The 20,121-nt window shown below is 41.0% G+C and overlaps 1 protein-coding gene across 4 annotated transcripts in view; it reads left to right on the plus strand.

The window, feature by feature from the left end:
- Nucleotides 1-20,121, plus strand: part of samd12 (sterile alpha motif domain containing 12) — an 85,911-nt gene that overhangs the window by 15,044 nt on the left and 50,746 nt on the right. For all 4 annotated transcript variants that reach the window (XM_041053335.1, XM_041053338.1, XM_041053334.1 and 1 more), the window contains exons 2-4: nucleotides 998-1,206; nucleotides 8,048-8,177; nucleotides 19,341-19,481. In XM_041053335.1, the coding sequence (XP_040909269.1) occupies nucleotides 998-1,206; nucleotides 8,048-8,177; nucleotides 19,341-19,481 (480 nt within the window). The remainder of the gene's footprint in view (nucleotides 1-997; nucleotides 1,207-8,047; nucleotides 8,178-19,340; nucleotides 19,482-20,121) is intronic.

Consider the following 20,121-nt stretch of genomic DNA (forward strand, 5'->3'; position numbering starts at 1 on the left):
TTTCAAATGGTCTGCCTGAGACTGTAACTTGCCAGTTTGTCATAACAAAGTAAGAGTTTTATATGGATTTATAAATTAATCCCTGATCAAGGAGAGATTTTGCTGAAGTGTTTTTTTTCTTTAACAAAACACAACAAGAATCAAATTCACCAAACAGCCTTTTTTTTTATTGGCTGAAGGCGAAACCTGCTCCTGCAGCGCGTGGCTATCAATCCTGGGTTATGATGGCACAAAGTCGATAGCTCCATCAATGTAAAGGGACTGAAAACTGCAGAATAAGATGCAGTAGTTCTGTCTTTTGTCTTTTGAATGATTAAAATTGCTAATTTTATGTAAGTAAGTAACATCCACAAAATCTACTCAAACCTACTGTATTTGATTTGCATTACTGTATATTTATGTCTGATAAATATGTGTCCCAGCTCCATGCTGCATGATAAATCTGGGCTTTGAATAAATGTGGACTTACATTCAAATGTGTTGACTCTGGAAAACTGTATTGCATTAGTGTGTAGAATTGAATTGTGACACAGCTTCGAGAGCAACTTATCCACCATGTAGCATGATTTGCTGCCACCTAGTGAAATCTTTGCAGTATAGCATTTAGTGTGGAGAACCCGCGGGTTTTCCACGCTGCATTGCACACCAATGGAATTTTCACCAGTATTCCCAGTAACAGGAAATTATGAAGCCGTGGGAAAGCACCTTACATAAGAGATCCTTTAAAAATATACGGGACACCATTAAACATATCATATTTGGAAGTCAAAGTACTGAAAGGCATTTATGTTTAAACATTTCTTCCATAAAATACAACTTTATTTAATTAACTATAACCAAAGTAATAAAAATGTTATGTCAATTTACTATAATTCTTTGGATACATAAAAGGTATATTTACTAAGCACTAATTTAATTTATGGTTCCGGAAAAAAAAATCTGATTGTACCCATTTCCTCCTCTCATCAAGTTATTAATCTTTGCCTTCTCCACACAGCTGTTCACTGCAACCTGAGCCAGAATGGCATCGACCGCCAGATGTGCCCAGAGGATGTGACATCACAACTGGAGGAAGAGGAGGAGTCCGTGGATGCGGGGGCTGTGCTGCTGGACGACGACAGCCCGAGCTACCAGGATGTCAGCCCCCCCATGTATCAGCGCCGCTCCCCGCCACACCGCTCTGTCTCTGAGTCTGAGCTGACACGGGTAAGAGCCGATCCAAAAGCACCCTGCACAGTGAAAATGTTGGCATCAGTGAAATCAACTTTATGCCTGATCACTTCACACCCATCACAAATGATTTAACATCTTTGCGTTTCCAGTTACAGCTACAGGTTAATGTTACACTGAATTGGATCCTATTAGTAAGACAGTTGACTTTGGGGCAGCAGAAGCTGTAAACAAAAAAATTTACATCGAAGTGATAATAAAGTTATTGTGGCTAACATACGCTTACATTGTTTTTAAACAGTTGTTTATTTACACATCCAGCAGATACGTAGCAAAAGAGCAAAGCTATTACATCGAAGTGATAATAAAGTTATTGTGGCTAACATGCTAACATACGCTTACATTGTTTTTAAACAGTTGTTTATTTACACATCCAGCAGATACGTAGCAAAATAGCAAAGCTAGCATTCATTTTAAATTATGTTTCTGTCCATCTGACAAATCTAAGTTGCTTCGTTTAATGACCACTACCTGCAAAACTAATCCTGTCACTTTTTGTTGTACTTTGTGTTTAGTTCTAACAAATGTTAGCATGCTAACACCCTTAACTAGGCTGGTTATGGTAAGCCTTATACATGCTAAAGATTGGCATGTTGTCATTGTGGGAGTGTTAGCATAATTAACTTAGCTTCACAGAGCCACCGGCTACAAATTGGCCTCATCCAGACAGAGAATTCACGCTGAGGGCCTGGTTGCACTGTGGTGGTTTCTTTATAACATCCTTACTTAGTGCTAACTTGATTGTTTTTGTGGTCAAATTGCAAATTGTCTGGCTGCTTTCCACACACAAAACAAAACAACAGCCCACTTAAATACAATAATCCCCCATGTTATAATATAAATAAGGAAATAAATAAGGAAAGACAAGCCGTTGTTTCAGGCTGCAACTCAACTCTTCCTCAGTGTTTCTGATAATAGATCAAAGGACCCATCATCAGCAACGCAGAATAAATTCCTTACTTCCTCTCCAGAAATAGACCGTGGTAGGGACAGTGGGAGGAGACAGGAGTGATAGCTCCTGATGCACACACACACTCTGATTCTCTTTTCTCTGTGTAAAATCTGTGGTAATCAGCTGTCAGTCAATGCAAGTGGAAGTACTTTGAGTCAGACACAGTCCTCTGCGTAAGCCCTGGATCCAGAGCCTTTGACATACCAAACAGACAGCCAGGCCTGGGTTCACTTAGTGCAAACACACACATACAGTACATACTGCATACACATACAGACACACATACACACTTAAAGATAGTGGAGATGCTCTCGTCTTTCCGGATTGGGCTGTATCTATAAGATGCTATGTGATGATTCTGAGGTGACAAAAACAAAAACACTGTATCTGTGACATACTATCTATGCTGTGTGGTTTATGCAGGCATCATCATGTAACTTCATATCTCAGCATTGCTCAGTTTGAAGCAGAAGCCAAGCCCTGGAGGAAGTAGTGTATTAGCTGAAATAATTTAGTTGCCGGAGCTGTCAGCCTTAGTGTTGTGTGTCTGGAGTGAAGTTATGAGTGAGATTTTCTCTTTGACAAAAATTCAGTAAATCAAGTCCATAAAGACTATAATTATGTAGAATGGCAGTTTTGTCAGGATTGCTGACTAAGACTAAGATCTGGTTTTCATGTCCAGCGTAAGTACTTATTTTAATGATTAGCTCTTAATAAATGTAAGGACGTAATAAATCCAGACCTTAGTGCCAGCCCGTGGGAAGGTATACTGTAGGTCATTTCAGTTCATCACATTATCAGTTTGTGTTAATTTTTAAATATTGGATTAAATCTAAATCCTACGCCTGGCTGGATTTGTAATTGAGCCAAGGCTTAGCCATAGATTAAACACAAGGCATAAAACTAGCATTTAGACTCAGCGGAGGGCTATAACATCCATAGCAAATCAGCTCATCTCAGTCGTAATCGATATCAGGCCTAAGGTGAATATATTTTGTTTGGTGTTAACACACCCTGCAATGCTTTATGGACCCTGCCAAATCCCAAGGTCAGAGACTGTGAAGAGGTCTTGTGTACTTTCTTTTATGTGCCTGAGTAAAGTTGGCACTCCCTGTAAATCCAATTTCAAACAGAGGCTCCTTATGAGGGCTTATTAATTTATCCTGTAGTGTGTTATTCTCAGTCAGCCATCCACAGCTCTCTGGACTCCAGTCTGCCCCGTTCACACACACACACACACACACACACATAGGCATATCTCGGTTTCATCCCCATTCCTGTATGTAACAGATTAATTAATACAGGGAATTTTCATCTCCTGCCAGCTCTGGCTGAGAGAAATAGAGCGAGGCAGAGAGAAAAGAAAGTGAGAGAGAGCATGCCAGAGCTGTTAATTAGCTGTGCAGTGGAGATAGGGCAGACGACACAGGGCTCCGTGTCTCAAACAGCCATTCACTCAGTCAATATGACACTAATGACTGTAGCCCTCCTCCTCTCAGAGCTTTTCTGCCCAGTCACATTCAAACGTGGTAGCAGTGCCTAGTTGTGACACTAGAGGGTGGTATGTCACAGTGAATCTCACTGGTATAACATAAGCAAGTTCAATATATAAGGAAAGGATCACAGTCTAATGCAACCCTGCAGTTTCTCTGGTACTCTTATAATGTGATAGAATTAAGGGTGGAAAAGTAACCACAAACTTCCACATGGAAGAGTAAAAAACTAAACAGCACACTTACTGCAAGACAACTCATATTGTTTCTGCACCTTATTTTAGTTTCCCTTGTTGTCAGTTTATTAGGTACACCTAATTAAAACTAATGCAGTCTCATACAACAGATGATATGTTGGTTCAACTGTGTGACCATTTGAAAGGCTGCAGTTTGTGATGCAGACATTTGATAAAAAAGTTTTTAACACACCGGGATGTAATTGGAAGAAGATGTAAGGTCTTTTTAAGTGTTTATCGATGTAGCTGTTCAACAATCTGTTTGATTGATCATAGTGATGTGTTTAATGGTTAAACTTTGATTGATGGATAAACAAAACATGGGACTTTTAACAAGGTTTTCATGTGTGAACATCATCATTTTTCTTTTTAACCATGGCCTTTGCCATGTTTTATTTATATTTATTATTATCATTTAGTTATATTTTACTATTGTAACAATTAAAACACATAGAAAAAGTCTATATAAAATCTATATGACTGAATTTACTTCCTTTCTTTAAATACCAGACTTTAAAATCTTAAAAAAAAAAAAAAATCTCAATTAAAATCTGAGTTCAAAAAATCTACTTCACTAACTAGATTGCCTCATGAAACATACATTACACCTCTAGTCTCTTTGAAATGGAGTTAAATTTGTTATATGTGTAGGAACTGAGCTTGCCCCTTTTTTCTAATGCACTTTGCAGTGTGCGATTGCATATTCTTGTTTTTCTTAAGCTTTTTAACAACGAAATGAAATTGCACTGTTTTGAACACAGCTGTGCTTTATCCAACAAACACTATTGCCCTTAATGAAGGCTGGTAGACAGCTGTAATGGCTTTGCACAAAAGCTACAGCTCTTGTGCTGTCAAAGAGCTATTGAATATTTTGCCCTTGTATGCATTTGCACAATAAATGAACTCTGCCCACTTCTTTTGTCATGGGAAATATCCAGGGTTGAAGTTCAATTTCAGTTATTTCTGGGAAGTAAACAAAACTCGGAAATCTATTTGACATTATGAGGCCTTTGTGGCCAGTTTAATTCTAAATACAGTAAATTATTGACAAAACAATGTCATTATATGTGCTAATTTCCGCTGTAGTCAACATTTTTAATTGAGTGTAAAGCCATTTGACCCTACCATCATCCTAACAATCTCACTGCCAAAATGAAAACCATGACACAAGGGGGTTGCTGTTCTCCTCAGAAACGACTGCTGCTGTACACAACACCGCTGCCAAATTCACACTCTCGGTCACATGGTGTTTGTGTCTGGAATGCTTTTCAGTACTTTTAATTCCCAGCTCTTTTTGTATTCCAACACTGTCTTCACAAAGGGGGCATGTTATTGCCTCTTGATTAATTTAGCTGAGTGCATTCATATTGGATCTTTAAATGCTTATCAGTGTTAGTGCGATTACATGCTTCATTATGTATGTAATAGTTTTCCACTGTGGTCGTTAATGTGTGGATGTTTATTTCAGACTCTGGTTCATGTTAGGGTTGTGCGTTTTCCCCAAAGGCTTTATTCTTTGTCTTTAATTTTTGAGGTTGTCCTTGCTCTGTTGCTAAGGTAACATGAAGAATACTGGGAGCCGTACTGGGCTTTCAGATATCAATTAAAGCCAAGGACAGCACGACACTGAACGCGTGTTGGCACATATGGCAAATGGATGGTTTGTGTGTGTATGATTGTGCTGCATGCGTGTACACATAGCATTCATGTTTTTTTTTTTTTTTTTTTTTTCAGTGTAGGTGTTGCTGTGCCTGGGCTGCACATGTGGGTGTGTGTGTGGGGTGTGTGTGTGTGTGTTTGTGTGTTTGTGTGTGTCTGCCTGTTCCCAGATGTATTCCATTTAGAAATAAAGCAGGCTTCTCTTCTCACCCCTGTGCTGTCACTCAAATCTCTAATTGGCCCAGAGTCTCTTGAACACGGATCTTTGAGCATGATTGTACTCCTGTTTTCTTCTCTCTGCTGTTTTCTCTCCACCCTTTGGCTCTGTTGGCTGCCTGGCAGGCAGGAAGGCACCGGCTCACCTATTGTACCAGCCCCAGGAACACAGCTATGGGCTAAATCAGTGCAGAATGTAAAACACAGATGGCCATTGACTCACAAATGGGTTCATGGAAAATGAGAGAGTCCCCTGTGTCAAACTCTGCTGAGTCCACTCTGGAGCAGTAGCTTTTTTTTTTTTTTTTTCTAGTCTCCCTCTTTATTCCTCTGCCTCATCTGTCAGTTCAGCCATCCTTCACACTCCTGGCCTCCTCTCCTTTCTCTCCTGCTAGTTCTACTCTTCCAAACTCTCCGTTCTCACATGCTTCTTTTTGCTCTGTCCCTCACTCTTCCTCCATCTTGGCCTCCCTTTCTCTTTTGTCGCCTCAGGCTCCTAGTCGGGGTTAATTAGCATTGAGTTGAGCTGTGTTTAATGGTTAATGTGGTTTCTTCCTGCGATACCACTCCCTCCCCTCCCTGCAGATTCAGGATCTATCCACGCAGGCTGCCAAGCAATCGCATTAAGACCATTGGCCTCGCCTACCTGCCTACCTGCTTGCTCTGGCTGTCTGTCACTTCGCCTACCTGCAAGCAATGTAGACCATGTGCCCAAACCAGCATGTGCATCTCCCCCAATTTCTTTTTCTCTCTAGGATGCTAGATATAGAGTGAGTGGGAAGGCGCAGTGGAGAGGCACAGAGGAGAGAGTGAGGTAGTACCATATAATAAGAAACAGGTGAGAGAGAAAGGGAGATGGGTGAGATGAGAAGTACAATATGTGGGGAGAGGAAGTGAGAAAGTCAATGTGATAGATCTGACAGGGACAGAGCAAGATTGAATACGGGGGAGAGATGAGAGATGGGGGTGGGGGGGGGAGTCAAAGCAGAGGAAATGCTGCCAGTACCTGCTATTCTGCTTTCTTTGGGTGGAGAAGAGAAGGGCTTCCATTGCTATGCCACACCACGCTGCAGCCGGAGAGCAGGCTGAAGTGGAGGGGAGTGGATGTGAAATTTTAATCACCTCTCTGTGTTTGTAATTTTAGTAGCCCCTCAATCAAAATCAAAAGCATTGCCAGCACTTTCAAGAGCTATCCTTTGGCAGGCTACTGCCCTGCCTGCTTTTGAAGTATATAAACTAGAACGGCATCTTGCAACCAGAGTACAGAGCAATACAGACATGTTTACGTACATACGTGTATGTGAGGGTAGCTATGTAATGACGTGCATTCTAATATAACCTACTTGTTAAATCAAAAGTTAAGTCATACATTTGTGCCGTTTGGATTTAAGTTTCACTTTCACCACATTGTAACGACTACATTACCGGAGTGTTTGACTCATAGTGGCTTTACATAGCAATGCTCGGATCAGCCTTCCTTCCACCACTTTGGTCCAGATTTACTTAAGTCAACTATTTTATAGATTGCCATGACATTTTGTAAGGACATTCTTGGTGCCCAGAAGATGAACCCTAATGACTTTAGTGATCCCCTGACATTTCTCTCCAGCGCCACCATGAGGTTGACATTTGTGGTTTTGAGTGAAATGTCTCAACAACTGAATGGATTGCCATGAAATTTGGTACAAACAAATTTCAGGACTGGGCCAGATTTCCATTTCTTCCCATATGGCAAAAAAAGACAGACCATATTGTCCACATCTTCCCAACCATCTGGTCAGGTCCATATTCTTCTTTTGTCTTTGTTGCTTTCCATTCAAAGTAGAATTATACAAAGTAGCTGCCTTTCTCTTCATGTTAAGAATGTGGTTATCTTGTCAATGAGCAAAATGGATCAGGGGTTCAGCATGGAGCTCATACTTTAAGGCCATGTATAGCAGTTGCCTAAAAGGTGCAGTGTTAGTTAACACACAGATTGAGACAGTCGTACACCACAGTGTCTGCCCAGCAGACTGTATAATTGTCTCTTTATTGACTATCCTGGAGTTTTGTGTCTTCTTTCTACTTTAAAAGATTAATACTTTATTGATCCTTGAGGGTAAATGTCTCAAATCAGTCAGATGGAAGGCCAAGCCCCATAAAAGTGTAGTGATGTATCCATATTTTACTAATAGCTGTACATAAAGGCTTTCAAAACAGAAGCAGCAAAAGTTTGTGAGAGAATGGTTCCTAAATTTTGATGTTGTTTGTCTGTTAAACAGCCAGGGTATGTGAAGCTGTCCAAGCCGGTGGCTCTGTGGACCCAACAGGATGTGTGCAAATGGCTGAAGAAACACTGTCCTAATCAGCACCAGATCTACAGCGACTCCTTCAAACAACACGACATCACAGGTACTTTTTGACACCTGCACTTCCCTGTAGACACTGAAGATTGTCATTTGCTTTGCTCACAAGTTTCTCTAGAATTCATATCGGTGACTTTGGTGCAGAGTCACCAAGAACTTAGATGAAGTTAACAGTGAAAATGTGGAGGAGCACAAGTCGTCTCTTTCTAACAACTCTGCAGCATTTGCCATTTCTTTCTTCGGCTTGTCTTGTCTCATTCATAACATCCCAGGTGCGCTCTGCACCCACTGTCTGCCACCTGCAGGCCTGCCACCCGGCCTACCCGTCTGTCCACCCCCCCCCCCCCCCCCTTCACATTGTCAGCATTACTACTGACAACAGTTGCCACGTCAATCACTCTCTAACGAGGCTCCTCAAGGTCACCCCGGCGCTAATGACACTGCAGTCTGCGTAGCAACAGACGACCATTAATTGCCATGCACTGTACCTCTCAGAGCACGACTGATCACATTAATATGTTTATCTGTTGCTGTCGAGGACCTCCTCGACTCAGTGACTGGCTGGCAGGATAAATCGCTTGGCGGTCATGATGAGTGGCGTAATGACTCACTCTCCCATTTTACCCTTTGATGCATTTTGACTGTTGTATGTTTGCATGGTGGGTTTTGAGATTTAGCATCCTCTGTTTAATGGTCTGAAAATATGAATCTCGTCGCTCTGCAGTTCAAGTTACACATATATCTCATCAGCAACATAGAAGTCCAGGAGATAATACACAGTTCATTGCATGCTTGCTGAACCCCTGCTACATTGTGGATCTCTTTTCAAGTAGAATCATTTAGGAAAATTGTATTCTGTTTTCTTTTCTTTCAAGGTACAGAATAGCTCTGCTGTGTGAAACATGAGTTTTGGTTGTTTTCTTTTCTTTTCTTTTGCAGTTTATTAAATTGGGTCCTCTGTGCAAAATAAATTACTTGCAGAAATAATTCTGATTAAATACAAGAAACATACAGGAAAAAGACTTACAGAGGCTACCAAAGACAGTGCTATTATCATATCTGTGCAGTGTTAGTTATTGCATAAAAGAGAAATCTTGTCAAGCACAGTCATCCAGTCATTCATGTGGTAGAAATTTCTCATGAGGTCCATATCTAATTAAGGAAAATTAATCTAACTTTAAGATTAAATGCCTCAGTGTTCCTGACAAGCCTAATGCATTCAGTTATAGTCTGTAAATAAATTATATTTTCTCTTATTAGTCTTTCAGTGATTAAAACATTAGAACTTAGCTTCCTAATGGTGTATTAACTTAATGACCTGTGTTTGTTGTTAAGGTGTAATGGTTTTTACAGGATCATACAAGAGAGGAACGGGTTAACCAAATATGCATGCACACTCATGCACATACAGCACTCGCTTTCATACTGGCACAATTAGGAGATAATGACATGCACAAAACCTGCAAGTAATTCAGTTTGTCTTCACATCGAGCATTAATTAACAGAACCCAATTAAAACAGGCCAAGCCACACCAATTGGGCTCACAAGGCAATTTGCATCCCAATCAATCTTTGAAATATTATGCAGATATTTTTCTGTTCCTACAGCCTATTAGAATAAACAAGGGGGGAAACAAATGATGAATGGAATATTGTTCTGGAAAACAATCATGCGTAGACAAACAAACAGTGAGAATTAATACATTTATACGTGCATGCAGGCGCGCATGTGAGAATATCTATTTGTTCAGTGTGCTTGTCAAACACTCGCTGTGACCCTTGAAAATTGGAAATGTATGTGTGTGTTCATGTGTGTCTGCGTGAATAGGTCTGTTTTTCAGTTTCTTAGCACTGGATTCTCCAGACTGTAGTGCTTTTTTGCTGTATTTTCTCTCCATAACAGAATACTCAACCCTCTTTTTGGCTGCCAGCGGTACTCAATCTCACTTGTCTTGGCAATGTAGTCATCCCTTCATGAAGTAGCAAATCAATAAACAGTCTCTATTTCAGATCATAATTCAAACAGGCATTTGTGTCCTCCCTCTTTTGACATAAAACAGTGGCGGGGGAAATGCATTTTACTGCGTATCGGGGCTGGTGCAACATTTTAACGTCGAATGACTTCAGTATGCAGCAGCTGCCTCCCTGCTAGGGTCCTCTAACCTCAGCCAAAGAAATCAATGTTTCCCATCCTCCCTCCAGCCTCTACTGCCAAGAAACCCTTTCCTCCTCTCAATCTTCACCTCCCACCCCCAACAGAGACAGCACCGAATTGGACTTCAACACCCAGTTGTCATTAAAAATGCATTAAAGCATATTAAGGCATAATTAGATATTAGTCCCTAATCCGTTGTAATTACAAGGACAAAGCTCTTTTGGTGAGAGAATAGCTTGGCACGATAAATGAGTTAAACACACAATTTCCGATACCTTAGATGTAATCAGCACGAAAGGTGTAATGACATAGGTAATCAAAAGCAAGAAGGTGGAAAAAAAGAGGAAGAAGGGGTGAGTCACTATTAAGTTATATTTTCTGTCAGAGAAGACCATTACATCACATTGTGGAAATTCAGAACCTCTCTAAAGGCATAAAAACGCTAAATCAGATGCAGCTGCAGAGATTGGCTGCAGGGACAGGTTTACAAACTTTTGAGTGGGGGGGGGTCAGATGGGACACAGTTTTCAAGAAGTGGGTCACATTTGTAAAATAAGTAAAAATGTCGACATATGTTGAAATTGTTGTTTTTAAATGTTCTAATATTAAATAATAATATCAGTAGATAGAAACTATCCCACTCCCCTTTTGTAACAAGACACCCAGAACAAAGTGACACACATCATTTTTTCATAACTTGTGATGTGATCATTTGATTGACTTCCCAACAAGAAATCTTGAGATGTTTAACACTCAGCTCATTCTCCTTGGCCCTACCCTTTGCGAGCAACATGCTTGCTAGCTAGTCCCCGGTCAGTCACTGCAGCACACACAACTCAGACAGTTGTGTGACCAAAAATTTGTTCATTTGAAAAGAGTGAAGTAAGGTTTTCTAATGTAATATATCCGCCCAGGCAAGATGCCCAAGTAGACCCCATGAATGGGAAACACTGGGACCTGAAAATACATGGAAACGACTCCCACCATTCATCAGCTAGACTGTTTTTCTCACACAGGAATACTCAGACAAATGAATAACCAGCCAGCTCATAATATCCACTGATGTATGGTGTCATAAGGCCTTATTCTGAATAATTAATAGCCTGTAATATTAGTGGTTTAATGAAGGGTGGCCCGTCTCCAGCAGTACACACTATACCACATCAGTTCTTTCAAAGGTCTTGTGTTCAACCCCCTGGTTGCCGAATCCATCATCTCTCCACTTTGAAAGTAACAGCAGCCTGTGTAGCTCTGGCCGTGATCTCCTCGTCCACTGGAAGGTCTCACACTGGGTACAGAATGTATATTTGATGAGCCGCAGAAAAGGATGAAAGGTGACAAACGCCATTTTAAAACCAGGCGAGGACACCCAGCAACAGGACTAAACAGCACTTGAGTGATGAGACAATGAATTCTGCAGTCGCCAGGCTGCTGTCATAAAAGTGCTGCTGTGTAATAGAGGAACTAACATGGCTGCATATCAACTCGCGAGCCACAAAACGGCTCCGCTGGTGGCCATTGTTTTGTGTAATTTTCCAAAAGGGAAATTTGAACAGCTCAATGCTGATGAGCTGTTTGGGGGACAATTTGATCCACAGACAGAAGGAATTGTGGTTAATGATGCCATTGGCAAGGTGATTATATAGCAATGTGTAATATAAAATTAATTACTGTTCTTCCAATTGGATGTTTCAAAAATGTCGTCCCTGTTTTTTCCATATGGACAGTTTAGAAATGAATCTTCAGAGATTGTGAATGACATGCAGTAGAGCAGTAACATAAAAACGTGTACTAATGACTCTTTATCCATAGTGCTAATGCTAAAAATGAACAAATAAAGATACCATTTTCTTATACTTATGTCATTGCCTTTTTCCCCCAACTACCCTCTGCCTGTGTAATCACATGAAGAAAGAAGAAAACCTGTTCCTGCCAAAAACAGAGAAATTATCATTACACCGTGAGCCGGTTGTAATGAAATGAAATAAAAGACGAAGTCAAAAGACAACCTATCTCATTGCCGATATGTAGACGTGTGAGTCTCCATAACGTTCTCCCACAGTGTTGAACATGTCCCACCAGTCCTCCACCAGTGTGAATCACCCCTGGCTACCAGCTAAGAAAGGCTATGACCAGGCTGTGCCTCAGTGAAGCCTGTAGGCATGATGTGGAGTTTACTTTGAGTTTTAACGCTCTGCTGCTCTGGTGCTTGTGTATCTTTCAGAACAATATGATATTGGCTTGGGCTCAGGAACTACAAATTTTCAACCAAAATCTTTCTTCACAAACTGGGGATGTGGACTTTGATTGACACGAGTGTTTAGCAGGTATGGTGGGTCTAACCAAATATACTACTGAGTTTCACTTTGGGAATTGTTGTTGTGGAAGTCAGAAAATCTCTTGCATGGGTTTGAGCCACTCTTTTTTTAGCGTGTCTTTTGCAAGCACTTTAATTATATGGACACTACTCAGCACCACCAAATTTGTTTGTTTTTTAATTACAACTCTCAGAAATTTGTAAACTTTATGTGTATAGCATGATCCATGTTACATGATGTGTCAGCTGACAATTAATACAATTCAAGGCTTACAATCACAAAGAGTGTGTACCGGTACATTAAATCACTGTATTCTCTTCCACATATGGCAGGATATCAGCTGTCTTCGATCACAGTCACTGGTCCTTCCATAGTGACCATGAAAATCCATATTTGTTTCATTCAGGACAACTAGTTATCTCCACAGTAAACCTTACAGTGACTTCAGTAGTCTGTACTGTATTCCACAGCTTTAGAGTCCCAGTGAGCTTGTTAGCTGTGGCTAACCAACAGAGGTGCGCTATAATGATCCCCAAACTGAAATAGATCAGTAGCGGTGAAATCAGCGTGAGGGTACTGCTGCTGTGACAAGTGGAGGATTGAGGTAGCTTATTATCTGTGTGTGTGTGTGTGTGTGTGTGTGTGTGTGTGTGTGTGTGTGTGTGTGTGTGTGTGTGTGTGTGTGTGTGTCTCTCTCTCTCTCTCCCTCTCTGGCTACTTGGACTAGCTTCATTACTTGGACTGAACCCTGTTCTCTGTAGGATCACAACTGGCCTCCTCACCTCCCGTCAGGAATAGCATTAGCATTGGATCACAGGTGCTCAGTGGCTGCAGTGGTCTTTTAGCTGCAGGGCTACAAGCAACTCAGTGGGACAATCAGTCACCATTTACTTTAAGGACTTCAAGCTGTGCCATATCACAGTGAATACCAGTGAGGGATATGCCCAGTGCTGCTATTTGCTGTGTTTTGTCGTCGTCAGCGAGTTGAATCCAATGCTGTTATCCCGCTTTCACTCTTGAGGGGGATGCTATTGCAAATGGCAGCACGAAGCATGCTTACTATCCAGCGCTCAACACTCGCATCGCTTGTTATTCTGTGCTTGGCAGAGTGTAGTGCAGGTTTGGAGTGCAGTTTCCCAGATGTAGCTCAGTGACATTCATCCCCAGAGGACCCACATATGGGCGCACAGCTGTGCGGGAGATTTGAGAAATATGTGTGACTAGTATGGAAGATTTACCTGAGGAGAAGGAGTCATAGAATACATTCTTGCACCGTATCACTGGCTTCCAGCATAGCTGCCAAAACATGTCAGGGCTGAAAAGTACCATTTTTGAAGTTGGATGGAGAAGAGGGTTACAGTAATTCTCTGCCTTTATACCCCTGTTCTTATCCACGGCCGCCCCACACACAGCCATAATTAGCATGCCATTTTAGCTCCACCTGCAAAATGAAGTGGACTCCTGCAGGATCTGTGTGTGTGTGTGTGTGTGTGTGTACTTTTATGTCAGATGGGTCTGTGTACTCTATGTGTGTGTTTCTGTGTGTTTTATGAGTGTGTGTGTACAGATGCACTTTAAGCTCCCATTCATCAAAGCCATGGTTGGCTGTGCCAGGCTAGAGCTGCAGATTAATCTGCTTCAGCCCAACACTACTACTCACCCACCACTCATTAATCTAATTCCCAGGGATAATGTGTTTGTGTGCACATCAGTGTGTTTTTGTAAAGTATGCGTGTATAACATATGTACCCATATTTGGTTTGTGAGTAAAAATACATTCGGTACAATACAGCTTATCATACATTATTTATATGACTATAAATATAATGATAAAAATAAGAAATATAGCTCTACTGAAATACAGATTCTTGGATATGAATCAGAGCGAGATGGAGGAAACTACAGGTAGCTGCAGGAATCAAAGAAATAGGTGGAGCAGAGAAATACTCAGAGTACAGTGAAACCAGGAGCAGCTCATCTTCCCGGCAGTTTGGATCCACTAACCCCCTTACAGAAAGAGGGGAAGAATTACCTCATTCCAACAGGGCAGATAAGTATGGTATTCAAGAAGCTCTCTGAGTAGGTTAGTGACAGTGCAGAAGGAGTGAGATAGAGAGAAAGGGAAGAAGAGAAGGCTTGTGAGAAGGAAAGGGGATAAAGATACAGTATGTTGGTGTGTAGAGGGGAGAACAGACTGGGTTGTGTTAGGTAGGACAGGAGATTTCCACCTTCACATTTTCAATTTAGGCATTAAAAAAACGACTTATTAGAAAAAAAAAAGTCGTCAAAAACACACATGAAAAAAAGATGAGATGAAGGTAGATGGAAACAGATTTTCTTAATACACCTTTCATGTGGAGGTGTCTGCTTCTGCTGCATCTGTAGAAAAAGCATCTAGCTTCAGTTACATACCACCACTCCACCTTTAAACCCCCAGAATAATGTATAAAAAGAGCAGAGGTCAGGGTAATACATAACTGTAATGTTCCCAATTCAAGTCCAGACTTGGCCCATTGAACCATGTCACTCCTCTCTTTCCTGTCTCAAATAGGTCAGTTGCTGTAGCTGTTGTTAATAAAAGGAAGTATAGAAACCTCAAACACAGATTTGCCCTAAATTTAAACTTCTGAGGCCGTTGCATGCTTGTCACACAAGGCTCAGCGAACACACAAACCCAGCACATACCTCGCCTCCACTTGTGTCTCCTTCCAAAACACAGGATAATCAAGTGCTGAATGTAGACAAGAAGAAGAAGAGGAACCAAATTGAATGTTTGTACACATTACATGTCACAGACAGTGCTCATACACCGGCAGAGGAGGTCGCACATGGGTCACCACTGACAGCTTAAGCTTCCATAAGACGAACGCTCTTGTTCTTCAGTCTTGGTTTGCCTCTATATATAAATAAAATCAGTTTTGGCATCTGTAATAAAGTCATGGTCCAAGATGGTTCCCAAATATTTATTCTGCTGGACTGCAGTCACAAGTTCCTTTTAAATGACTGTAGGAGCAAGAGAATTATGTAAACTTGTCACGTCTTGGTTAACTCTTCACACACAGGCTGTTGATGGAAACACATAATGTTTCACATTTTATTTTGCCCAAGTATCAGAGATGATGATCAGATTTTGTTAAGCAATGCAATAAAAATGATGATGAAGCTGTTGTACCACAGGTAGAGTAAGTGGATAGAGTTTTAGAAAGTCAGGCCAGTGATTATGCACATGCTCAGAACTAGATGCCCACATTAAGTTTCCTGCTGTTAATCGAGGAGGGGACAACAGTGTCGCAGTGTGAATGTGTAAAATGTCTGTTTTGCGTTGACCTGCCAAATGAGGCCATGCTTTGTTGTAGTACTGTAACAGCAAAACACCAAGCTGACATTGTTTGTAACTACACGTCTACGTTTGCGGTGCCTTTCACAGCCGTTTCACAATTCTCACTTTCCGACGTTCAGCTTTTCTGTAAGCATCTCTCCCTCACCTACCTCATTTATTTCCTCTCGACCAATTTCCTCTTCTGTCCTGTCCCCCTCCTCCTCCTCCTCCTCCACTCCTCATGGCCACGCTACACTGCTCAGTGTATTAATTGTGGTTTGAAAAATTCCCAGCCGAGTCTTGGTGGGATTGTCGATGCCAATGACTCAGAACTGCAGGGCAAGAGAGTGAAAGCTTGGACTGCTAACAGAAGCTGTTCCACCCTGCTGATACTGCCTCGCCGAGCGGAAGGAGCGGCACGCTGGCACCCACCTCCGAGAACTGGCAGTTTGTTCGGTGTCGTCGGCGAGCTTCTCATATTCCAGACATCCGCAGCACTCCACCTGCCCATACTGATACACTTACAAATTTGTTAAAAGAAGAAACTGCCTAATTTATTAAAATCTCAATTGCAACTTCAGTGAATTAAACTTTCATGCTAAATGCTTTTAAAGACCAATTCTAAATCATAACTGGAAGGTTTCATGAACCCTAATGTTCTTTTTGGGGCCCCGGAGAGTCATTAAATCCTCCAAAAACATACTTAACATTGTTTTATCACCTTTTATACTTCATGACTTTTAGTGTATATACATTTAAAAGTCCTTCTGAAATGTGAATTCTTCACACTGTCTCTGTGAGGAAATGCAATCTGAAGTTTTCAAAGTAGGGAGGATTGTTGAGGGAGGGTTGTTCGGCAACACGCTGTCAACCCACTGAAGCATGTCACAGCCTTCCGCAGCCTACTAATGTTGATAGAAAACAGATTTTCCTCATTTTCAACAAGCCTACCTAGTTTTGGTTCTTGTATTTAGTCACTTAATCATATGTCTCTTCGCGACACTCAGCATTCGGGAGGGGAAATCGGAACTGGCTAGCTCGGAAACTAGTTAGCCTGACTTGCCAGTGTTAGTGCTGATTGTTAGACCCTCCAAACCAGCTATTAGCAGCTCTTGCAGGCTCAGTGTTGTGTTCTTCCAACATTATGCAGAGGAGGAGGGTCCAGTTGTGGTGTTGGCAAATGACTGTTGACTGTGAAAACTCACAGTCTGTACAGAAAATGACGCATTACTTCTTCTTTACATGTGTTATTGATGTTGACAGTAATTTTCACGCCTCACAACCCCTCCCAAATCTAAAGTGACTTGATTTAATTTTCTTTTACAGAAGTTTTAGAACAGTTTTTTTCATAAGCTCCCGCTCTAACTGAACATAAGTGCCATCTCTATGTAGGATAATGCACTGCACATGTCTGTCTGTGAAGGAGTTTGTAGCAAACAAAGGGATTATTATAAAGTCATTCACAAATTTTGTCAACTTCTCGAACATGCAGCCCCAATATGCAAATTACACATTACAGAGAAATTAGTTAATGAGCTGTTCTAAATTAACTGTAGTCCAATACACTGTGGTATTATTAATACAGTAATGCCAATTAAGAGAGACCTCATATTTATTGAGTGGTGATTATATGATTTTATAATCATATAATTAATAAAGTGAGAAGAAAAGAAAAAAAAACATCTGAAGGAAAAAGGACTGGTTGTTTTTGCAATTCTGATTTAAGCCATTGCCAACAAAACACAAGGCTTGAAAGAAACACTCCCTCAATGTCCTCATGTGAACATCTCAATAAATAATCCTAAGTATTTTTGTTTGTTTTGTTGTAATATAAACATTAGCAAAGATCTATTTGTCTCCGAGTTATAGAGCTTGTATCTGCTGATAATTAAGATGGACATTACTGAAGCAGAGAAAAAGTGAACCTCTGTTTCCATGCCGATCTATCTTTGGTTACACAATGAGGTGCCAAGTGATGGTTGGTCAATATTTATAGACTCATAACAGCATGTTTTATGTGCATGTCGGTCTCCTTCTGTCAATTTGTACATCTCCCTCTTCTCCACAACTTTCCGCCCTCTGCCCTGCTTTTGATTCATCCGTCCACTTTCTCTTTCCACCTCACTAATCTTTGTCTTTCCGTCTTCGCATTTAATATGCTCCCCTCACTTCTGAGGGTTTATGACTCTACTTAGCTCCCCAGTGTTTATGTGATGGGTACTTTGAGCGCCATTTTGCGTTGAAGCATCTTAACTACGTTTGGCATTTTACCCCCATCTGGCTGTAGCACCAAGTGAAGAGCTTCTTTTGTCAAGGCAGGAGAAAACTGGCCTAACACAGTCAACTTATACCACTAACACTTAAGAGTACTTAGCTTTCCCAACTACTCCCTTTTGTGCTGTGGCAGCGAAGTGGTAATGTGGGGCTCGGCATGTCCTAACAATCTAAAACAGATCGTCCAAACAAGTCAGGAAATGATCAGGTCTACCTTTCTCTCTGTTGTTGTTTTTAAAAGGGGCATTGAATAAGACCATGACCACCCATTTAATATATGTAAATTAGGTTTCAGTCTCGCATCAGCCATGAATGAAGCTTCATATTTGCTAATTTTATTGATATGACCTTAAACAGACATAAAGGAGAGGAAAACAGAAGGAGAAGAATGTGACAGGCAAACCTCCACGAGCCTATCAGGACTGAGCTTTACCTCGACTGTCAGCCAGCCAGAGCCAGTTTCTGCCCAGGCAGCCATCAGAGCAAAGGAGCAAAGGGAGCTGCCGGGGTCCAACCTAATGCGTAGTAATTACCCTGAAATATCATCCTATCTGCTTACCATCCCACGTTATAAAGGCACTCATAACAAGCGTTAATAATTACACCATACTCTACTCATATTTTATCAGCAGCCCAAATCCCCTTCATAGAATCTGATTGAATGATTAAATTATGGATTTTTATACAAGGATTTGCAATTAAGGAAAGAGCTGTAAGGAAATTTGCTCAAGGGATACACAGAACTGATATTCCTGTGAAACGTGCTGTGTTTTAAAACAGCATGCTTCACACTGAGTTCTGCTGAGCTTAATAGAAATTTCAGACTAATTGGTGGTCACATAATAGGGAAAGACTCATAAAGTAGTTTGATTTTATGTCAGAAACAATGTTGCAACCTTGAAAAGCTTCAGGATTTCAGTCTTTGTTATCAACACTCAGTGTACGAGTTATGCGGCTGAAATCTTCTGACCACATTTTGTTTGTGTGTGTGTGTTTCCGCACTCTGCTCTTCCACTGACATAAATGCTTTATCTGTACCCTTTTAGAGTGTCTCCAGCAGTGCAGAGAGAATTCCCACTGGCTTCCTGCTCCTTCTGTCGCTTAACCTTCAGCCTTTTTCTTTTTTTTTTTTTTCCCATTTAGGGCGGGCTCTGATGAGATTGACAGACCGAAAGCTGGAAAGAATGGGCATCATGCAGGAAGCCCAGAGGCAGCACATCCTGCAGCAGGTCCTGCAGCTTCGTGTCCGCGAGGAAGTCAGGACCCTTCAGCTTCTCACACAAGGTAGGCTTTTCAGCCCCTGAAACTAAGTCCTGCAAAAAATACACTCACATTCTGCGTACATGTCACCATAATACTGTGAATCACATCCAGCAAATAATTTGCACACAAAATTTGCTTCACAACACTCCAGGTTTTCATATTCAACATACTGTGTGTGTCTCTCCCAGGTAAAGATTATTCACAAGGAGACTGACAACTCACATTCTGATAAATATTCAAATAACTCACTGTGCAGCATTTATGCACATGCCATCTGTAGTCATGGCAATCACTGCATGTTTTAAAGCCCGCAGGAAGTGATGAGTCAAAAATGATTATGCAACTGCAAGAGTCAAGCACAAATTGTCTCTTTAGGTCTCTTTTGGTGTAAAGTGATCACAGACATGTCAGACTGGTAAATACGTACGATGACTTCTTCATGCTGAAGGCCACATTTAGTTCTCTCTGTCATATAGAGCTGTCATGCTACAGTTCATAATTACCTGACTTACCTGGCTGGCAGCTTTAAGGCCTGAACACACCAGGCAAAATTTCATGGTGAAATAAGTTCATATGGAGTCACCCACTTGAGAAATTTATCCATGCGAATATTACAGTGTTTGACTATCTATCTATCTATCTATCTATATCTATATACATA

The sequence above is a fragment of the Toxotes jaculatrix genome, chromosome 13 (genome assembly GCF_017976425.1).
Source record: "Toxotes jaculatrix isolate fToxJac2 chromosome 13, fToxJac2.pri, whole genome shotgun sequence".
Lineage (NCBI taxonomy): Eukaryota > Metazoa > Chordata > Actinopteri > Toxotidae > Toxotes > Toxotes jaculatrix.